Source organism: Helobdella robusta, assembly GCF_000326865.2.
Source record: "Helobdella robusta unplaced genomic scaffold HELROscaffold_40, whole genome shotgun sequence".
Taxonomy (NCBI): Eukaryota; Metazoa; Annelida; class Clitellata; order Rhynchobdellida; family Glossiphoniidae; genus Helobdella; species Helobdella robusta.
In genome coordinates, this window is record NW_008704903.1 from 142,560 (window position 1) to 152,417 (window position 9,858).

At 31.2% G+C, this 9,858-nt stretch overlaps 1 protein-coding gene across 1 annotated transcript; it reads left to right on the forward strand.

Moving 5' to 3' along the window:
- Nucleotides 1–5,202: 5,202 nt before the first annotated feature.
- Nucleotides 5,203–9,446, forward strand: HELRODRAFT_176860 (hypothetical protein; the record flags this gene model as incomplete). Its single annotated transcript, XM_009025118.1, has 7 exons — nucleotides 5,203–5,236; nucleotide 5,677; nucleotides 6,528–6,531; nucleotides 6,966–7,070; nucleotides 8,118–8,177; nucleotides 8,656–8,721; nucleotides 9,381–9,446. The coding sequence occupies 7 exons, from the start codon at nucleotides 5,203–5,205 to the stop codon at nucleotides 9,444–9,446; spliced, it is 336 nt and encodes a 111-aa protein (XP_009023366.1).
- Nucleotides 9,447–9,858: the final 412 nt, after the last annotated feature.

A 9,858-nucleotide genomic window follows, 5' to 3' on the forward strand; every position in this document is an offset into this window, starting at 1 on the left:
CTCTCCCCTTCCTCTCTCATTCTCTTTTGCTCTTTCTTTCTCTCTCTTTTTCTCTCTTTTTTCTTCCTATCCATCGAACTCTCCTACACACAGCTATCGTTGCTTAAACATTCATTCATTTGTCCCTTCCCACATGTTGTTTTCCAGTGTGTTTGTACGTCGTCATAGAGACTCCATCAACACATATTGGCTGACAGGTAAGTTGGCACCACATATCAGACTAGGTAATGATTCTCTCTTTCTTTAGGAATCCAGAAATTATGGCTTTAATCGATTTACCTGAATAAACTTACTATTTATCTGATTGGTTTAAGAATCGCTAGGCTAGGTTCAAGATATAATCCGTCTAAACACTCCCCCTTTCACTCATTCACTCGTTTACTTACTCTTTCACTCATTCACTCACTCACTCACTCTCTCACTCATTCATCTACTCATTCACTCAGGTGCTTAATGCAGTGTCGAACTAAAGTCGTTTTACTGTTTGATTGTACACTTGACTGGGAATGTAGAAATACTACCTGTCAAATGAGAGAACGTGAACTTTGAACTTTAGTCACTCAATTGCAAAGAAAACTTCAACGTTTCCTACGAATGAAAATCATTCTCCGATATATTGGACCAGTTGAATTTTTTTAATTTTTAAATTTGCATCAAAATAATTAAAATGTATTCTTCTTCCAAATAGAAATAATAAAAGTATAAACAATTTTATCTCAAAGCTCCAACCAAATCATTGAAATCATTGAAATTGTCCACACACACACACACACACACACACACACACACACACACACACACACACACACACTTTCCCTCTCTCTCTCTCTCTCTCTCTCTCTCTCTCTCTCTCTCTCTCTCTCTCTCTCACACACACACACACACACACATGCGTACATACACACACATATATACAAACAAACACAGCTGTTTGTGATATTGACTTGAAAGACATGACAAAACTTACATTTAGAATTAGATTTGTGCTACTTTTGCTGTTAATTCTAAAACGGAAAGCAAATACAGCTATGTAAATCATTGATAAAAATTTCAAAATGATAATTTCAAAATACTTTTTTGATGTTAAAACACGAATATGAACTAACTTTTCATTCAAAGGTGTAGGTACCGATATCCACACGTGAATATAACACTAACGAATTCAAATTTTTATAAAAACTTGATGAAAATTTCACCTTTTATTCTTTTTTATTATAATTATTATAATTTTTATTTAAGAAAAATTTTATAATAACAAAACAGGAAACTTCATTTTATTCAATTTCTGTTTAACTTTATTAGTTTTCAGGGTATTTATTCATATAAAAACTTCATTTTTTGGGGGTGCGGTCATATAACAATGACATGATTGAAGCCCATCATGGGCAGGCCATCAAGACCGTGGTGCAATGGTTAAGATGCCTGTTCCTACTGGTGCACAGACCGGGTTCGAAGGCAAAAAGATCTTCGACTATTATATGCAATGCGTGTGATGCTTGGTTTAACATGGTGCGTGTGTGTCTGTCCGTGTATCTGTGTGTGTGTGTGTGTGTGTGTGTGTGTGTGTGTGTGTGTGTGTGTGTGTGTAATAATTAACATCGTTATTTCATTATCATCATCATCCTTCTCATCATCATCATCATCCTCCTCATCACTGTCATCACGCAATGATAATTATTAATTACCCGACATTGTTTGACTTTCAACATTATTTCAAACGTTAAAAGTGAGAATAACTAAATTGGCTCGTGCGTGAGTGTGTATTTCTTTGTGTGTGTGTGTGTGTTTGTTTGTGTGTGTGTGTTGTGTGTGTGTGCGCGCGTGTGTGCGTGTTGCTTGTGTGTGTGAAGTATATTTTTTACTAAATTACTTACTGAATTATTATATTTGGCAGTAATTACTTGAGTTAGATGCTTGAACTTTCAGTTAATTGCAACTAACATCTATCGTACGATTTGTTTGTGGAAAGCTTCAATTATATTGTAAAGTGGTCGGACACTATCTTCATCAAGTACATTAAGTTTTAGTTTTGACATATAATTGAAAGCGTTGGCTTTTATTCACTCATTCCTCTGTTATTTTTTTTATAACCAAATTTTACATTAAAACTAATGTTTGTTGGAAGTATTGTACGGAAAAATCATTTAAAAGTGACATTTTGATGCTGGTGGAGGGCCCCCTCTTTGTGGAGTCCGCGGGGCAGTAGCCCACCACTTAACCATTTTTCAAGTTCGGCTCTGTTTATATATATATATATATATATATATTATATATATATATATATATATATATATATATATATACAGTTTACACTTCTGAATAATATTCAATGAGGAATTATTAATAAAAATTACAAACTTTGATCAGCAGAGGTTCTGTCTCATTTTACTAAGTTTGCAACTTACTGAAGCTATCGCACTCTACTGAATGAAAAGTTAGTCTCATGTTGGATGAAATGTTTATGAAATTTTATTGACAAATTCTTATCAAATTATTGCAGTAGTTAAAGTTTTGTTATATTTTTAGTATGAATAATATTATTATAATTAAATTTAATCCTTATAAGATCACGTAGACATGGTTTGTAGGTATCATTAGCAGCATTATAACCATCATGACCATGTGGCAATACAAAAAGATCTTCACGGTTAATCATGCAAACTGCTGATGAACCAAACTGGAGTTTTTAACCTGTTTGTCGTACCACAATGTTGTCAGTCATTCACAAAGGCACAATAATACATACATACATATGTATATATTATTATGTGTTTGTGGTTTGTGTGTTTTAGTTGCAGAGTAATGCGAATTGACGATTAATACAATTGTTAGTTTGTACATTAGCTAGAAAGATTTGACAGTGTTTCCAATGTTGCCAATGATCTGGATTTAAAGTTTAATAAAGATTAATAAAGTAATTTAGACGGAAAGGAGTTCTGAAATCATTGGTGAGGATTTGTGGGAAATTTAACTTTAAAAACAGTGACCAGACCCAGTTCAATTGACTTGATGTGGAGAGATAAGAGACAAAAGGAGAGAGAAAAAACATGCAAACAACTAAATACATACAAACAAACAAACATCTTATTACATACAAGCACATAAAAATGCATGCATACACATTCTTTTATACAATCAGGTACATCTTCTTTTCATTTTTTCCTCTCTCTCTCTCTCCGCCTCTTTCCTTCTCTCTCTATTTTTCTCTACATGCATAACAAATACTTTTATACATACATTTATAAATAGATATCTGCATGCATACAAACATACAGACATACATATATACAAACATACATATATACAAACATTCAAAAATACAAGCATACATACATGTATACATACATACATACACATTCATTTATACATTATGCATACATGCATCATTCACATTTCACCACCACCCTCACTCAGAAGTTGTCTCTGAACGAGACGTGAGTGTGAGCGTGTTTAATTTTTGCTGAGTCTCTCTCTCTCTCTCTCTCTCTCTCTTTCTGTTTCTATATTTTTCTCTTTGTTCTTTATCCTATTTTTTTGTTTTTATAATTTTTCCTGTTAATTCGATTTTTTTTCTTTCACTTCCTTTCATGTTTTCCAATCTTTTTTATTTTTCGATTGTTTACTCGTCACTCTCTCTCTATTTTTTTCAAGTTTTTCCCATTTTTGAATCATCCTCTCTCACTCTTTCTCTCTCTCTGTCTCTTTCTCTCGCTCTCTCTCTGTCTCTTTCTCTCTCACTCTCTGCCTCTTTCTGTCTTTTTCTCTCTGTTTTTCTCTATTACATTCTTTTTTTCTTTTTCCTCGTTTACTAGTTTCTTCTCTCTCTCTCTCTTTCTCTCTCTATCTCTCTCTATCTCTCTCTCTCTCTTTATCTTTATCTCTTTCTGTCTTATCTTTATTTCTTACATACTCAGTTTTCTTTTTTTTTATAATTTGTTGAATTCGCTCAATTTCCCATACATTTGCAGTTCACTCGCTTCCTGCTTTTTCATTCTCCTCACTCATCACTCTTTTTCTTTCTCTATCTCTACCTATCTCTCTCTCGCTCTCTTTCTCTCTTTTTATCTCCATGTATCTCCTCTTCTCTGAAGCTCCCATCACTTTCCCACTATTTAGCTTATATGCCATGCAACCGATATTATTGATTGATCGTGTGTAGGTACGCAGCTGAATCTATCTTCATAAAGTTCCTCTTATTATCGTTAATACAACTCCATGGATTCATTCATAATTCATTGTTAATTATTATATAGATGAATTAATGTTAATTATTATTAATTATTCGTACGTACTTTTCACCGTTAATTATATTATTCGCATTATTATTATTTTTTTTATTAACAAGATTTTTCGTAGTAGTAGTAGCAGTGTAGCGGCAGTAGTAGCAGCAGTAGTAGCAGCAGCAGTAGCAGCAGCAGCAACAGCAGTAGTAGTAGTAGAAGCAACAATTTTTTTACATATTATTATTCTGGGAGATATTTTATTTATAAAGCCATAAACTTAACAAGTCACTATGTTAATTGCGTCCAGTAATTTTTAAATATTCTTCACTGTAACATAGGTTACAGATACGTAAACACAAACACTACACACACACACACACACACACACACACACACACACACACACACACACACACACACACACACACACACACACTCACACACGATACACATACACAGAAAGTAGTGAGAAAATGAGGGAGAGGAAAGACGTGGAGATAGATAGATAGATAGATAGAGGGATAGATAGAGAGAGAGAAAGGAGAGAGAGAGAGAGAAAATAAAAATACACTCACATACATAAGACCGATGCGAATTTGTGTATATAAGGTATGTGCGTGTAATATGAGGTGGTAGTGGTATGTGTGTGTATATGTGTTTTGCGCATCGTAAGTGGAAATTGACAATAACAATGACAATTAATATTTTATTTATTTTGCCAAAAAAGCAGGGAGACTGAAGTTCAGAAGAACTTTTATGGTACCCGGAAATAATGAGAAATTGAACATAAAATAGAATATAAGTTAGGAAAATTATGAAAATGAATTATGAAAATGAATTATGTAGAGAAATAATGTGGTTTAAAACACATACATATATATTATTATAAGTGGGAGTTAATATAAAGTATAAATATAAAATTAATATATACAATATGCCAAAACACATGGCGTTCTAAACAGATATACAGTATACAAACATGCATTTAGGTCATGGAGATACATTAGAACAAAGTGTGTTTATAAATGTTTGTGAATAAAGACAAGTAGGTAGATGCATGCATGTATATACATGGATATTCATGTACATATATACAATAAACACACACCACACACACACACACACACACACACATATATATATATATATATATCTATCTAAATATACATACATCTATATACATATATTATATGCATATAAATACTTATATACATATCTGTACCTATATACATACATACATACATGTGCTTACATATAGACATACACACATTTACTTACATACATATATATGCATCATTCGGTTGTATGTTATACACATGTGTTTATCTTAAAATAGTCGGTTGTTTTGTTCGTATTTCGTTGTGTTGTTGTTGCTGCTGTCGAGTCTTGTTTGAGTTTTTTTTCGTTTTTTTATTTAAATAAATAAATTATTTATTGTTTGTTTTTTTTGTAGGGTTTTTTTGTAACCACACAGAAGAAAAATGGTCAAAATTATAGCAACTCAAGTTTGTGAAAAATTAATTAACCTAATTACTAAACTTGTACTCATTACTAAATAAATGTTACTTAATTACTATTTCTAATGTTACTGCAACTACTACTACTACTACTCTTTAAAATTTAAATCACTACTACTACTGCTACTACTACTACTACTACTACTACTACTACTACTTTCTACTACTACAAATTTAATAAATTAACCATCATATTATTATTGCCATTAGATATTTACTAATATTAACATTTAGGCAAATATTACTGTTTTTATTTTATTTTTATTATTATTAATATTATTATTATTATTTTTCAAAATAATTATAAAGATGTCCTCAGTTATTTACGTGGCTGTGTAATTAAGTAAGGGTAAAATTAAAATATAATTGGGATATTACTTTCTCTCTGTCTGTCAATCCTTCATTCATTCAATCGTTCAACCATTCATTTGTTTATTTGCATATCTGCTTGTTCAGGCAGTAAACAGACATTCTTAGCATGTTTTTCTAATTAGAAATATTTTTCTTTGTTGTGATTTCTATTCGCGAATTATTCTTCTTCATCTATACAATCAATGCCCAATTTACACATTTAGATTTTAATTTCATCCACACATGTTAAACAAACAAATTTGATAACATTGTTCACAACACGCTACACAATTATACAAACTCGTAAACACACGCATACACACGCACAGTGTAAAAACACGTACACACACACACAAACAAGACTAATTTAAGACACTCTCACACGCAAACAATCACACACACACATACACACACACACATACACACACACACACAGAAAAGTACTAGCAAACGTTCGCCTACTTAATTATTCATAAACACATACATGAATATATAAAAGGCATAAATATAAGATCTTTGAAAAAGGCTTGGGCTTGATGAAGCAAAAATTTGTCAGCTGCAGAGTTGTCGACGAGTGTAACGAACTGGGAAATGAAATAAAAAACAACTAATAACTTTAAAAGCAAATTTTACGAAAGTAGGATTTCAAAAAAAGTCTCAGAGTGGTCTTGGATCACTATAAAAAACTCTGTGTCATGTTATGTTTTGCTATATTATGTTATATTTTATACAAACACACAAACAAATCCACACAAACACACACACAAAGAAAACACACACAAACATACAGAGTAAATTTAATACTAATACACTCACATACACACAAAGGCACACACACATATATATATACATACATATATATACATACATACAGGGCGAATTCAAAGAGACGCTGAAATCAGCCGGTGACAAAGCGATCATAATTGATTTCTTCACAACCTGGTGTGGACCTTGTAAGGCCATTGCTCCGAAATTCGAGGTTTTTTTCTCTGAGATTTTTTGATTTCCATGTATTTTTTTCTGTCTCATTCTTCTCGCCATTGTTTCTCCTTCTTGTTGATGCAATTCGATTGCTTTATTTCATGCCTGAGAATTTTGTTACATAAAATTTGATTTTGTTAATTAATTAATTTATTGCTAAGTTGATATAGTAACGAATTTTTTTTAGTTTGCACTTCAGATAATATAATAATAATAACTGTTATTATTATTATTTCTATTATTATTATTATTATTTTTTTTTTTTGACAACAACTAAACTATGCTTTCTGTGGGCCAAAAGAATTTTATACACATTCACTGTATCAACGATTGCACTTCAGATAATATAATAATAATAATAATAACTGTTATTATTGTTGTTGTTGTTATTGTTATTATTATTATTATTATTATTATTATTATTATTATTATTATTATTATAAGAAGGATTTCATCTAATTGACCTTTACAACTTTAAGAACTGCTGAAAATAAAGGAATGAATGTATGATTGAATATATATATATATATATATATATATAGAGAGAGAGAGAGAGAGAGAGAGAGAAAGAGATAGAAAGAGAGAGAGAATTTGTTCTCTACAAAATTACGGACTCCAGACTAAGATGAGGAAGACGAAGACTGAATTAATTATGATAATGTTGTCGTTGGTGATGATGATGAGGATGATGATAATGATGCTAATGAAGATAAGGTGACTAAGTCGTCGGCTCCGCCCATATAAAAATAATGATATAATTTTATATGGTGTCCAGCTGTCCATGCTTTATGACGATGATAAAGCTATTGTGGTTGGCTGACCATAGAGGAATAAGGGCACAAGAGGGCCCTTTGACATGGACCTCCGAATTTAAAAAGACCCAAATAAGCCCCTTGTAAAATTATATTATTAAACATTTTACAATGAATAAATTTGTGATCGACCGAGTTTTTTCAACATGCAAGCAAGCGTATCTAGTAATGAAATAAATCAATTTGATTAAAATATTTATAATTAATTCTTAATATAATTTTTTTCTTTATAGGCCATGGCGAAGTCCCATCCAAAAGCCATTTGCATCAAAGTCGATATAGACGAGAATCAGGTTGGATTGATTTAGAGTTTTGTTTATTCATTCATTCATTTATTCTTTTACTTTTTTCATTCATTATTTTGTCAGTCATTCATTCAATCTTTCACTCAAACATTCCTTGCAACATTTTTTTTTTAGTTATTCTCATCAACCATCAACATTTCATTTATCCACTATCTGAAGCAATCATTTTTCTCGATTCATCTTTCAGTCAATCCTCATTCATTCATTCATTCATTCATTCATTCATTCATTCATTCATTCATTCATTCATTCATTCATTCATTCATTCAATCATTCAATCATTTACTGTCATTCAATCATTCATTAGTCTATTGTGTGATTGATTGGATGAAATTTGTATTAGTCTTTAATCCATTTGATCAGACCTTCATATATTCAATTATCCATTCACGCCATAAATTTACTAATCCATTCATTCATTCTATCATTCATTCATTTAATCATTCATTCATTCATTCATTTTTAGGAAGTCGGAGAAGAGTACAACATTCAATCCATCCCGACATTTGTAGTTATTCAAAATGGAAAAGAAGTATTAATATTATTATAATTATAATTAATTATAAGTGTTAATATAATAATAATAATATTATTATTATTATTGCACACTCGTCTGGCCAACCTACTGTAGCAGTGACCATTGAGTTTAAATGCAAAAAGATCCCAACCAACTAACTAACTTACCAACCAATCAATCAACCAACCAACCTACCAACCAACTTACCAACCATCCAACGAGCCAGCCAACTAGCCAACCAATTGGCCAGCCAGCCAACCAACCTACCAGCAAACCAACCAACCAACCAATTAACCATCCAACCAACCAGCCAACCAATCAACCAACCAACCTACCAACCAACGAGATCACACGCAATGTTTGATGCATGGATTTTTGGCGTATTTTAAATTCGCTAAATGTGCCTTGTTGATATCTCTGAAAATTTATAGAGAGGGTAGTGGTAACATTGAGAGAAAGAGAGAAAGGAAGAAAGAGAGGGTATAAAAGAAAAGATGAAAAGAATAATAATATGAGTGAGATGGAGACAGAAGAGAGAGAGAGAGAGAAAGAGAGAGAGATAGTAAAGAAAAAAAGAAAAAATACGGACATCATATTTTAATATTATTTATTAATAATTATGACTATAATATAAATTTCAAAAAAAAAAATAATTAATAAAAAATTTTTTCCAGGTCGAAAGGCTGAACGGTGCGAATGAAGCTGCCCTATCGGGGTTGTTCGAGAAATATGGAAAATGAATAAATAAATTAAAGTTAATTATGACGTAATAATTATAACTAATTATGACGTTTTTCTAATTATATTTGACGTAATTTCTGCTAATTATAACGGTAATTATGAATGGTGTTATGAATGATTTAGAATAGTAACCATTTCTGTATAACCCAGCTTTCTGTCGCAATGTTTTTACCTAGCATAATATAATCTATCAGTTTTAAGATATTAATTAATTACTTACATAATTAATTAATTATGTAATTGGGTGAGTGAAAATATTGATGTAAAATAACGTATTGATGGTGATCTGGTAATTGTAACGAGACATTGTGAACGTAAGAATGATATAGTGTGTAACAATTTATGATTCTACTCAAAATAATAGCAACAAACATCGAAGATGATAAAAATAATTTTATGAATAATTGATGG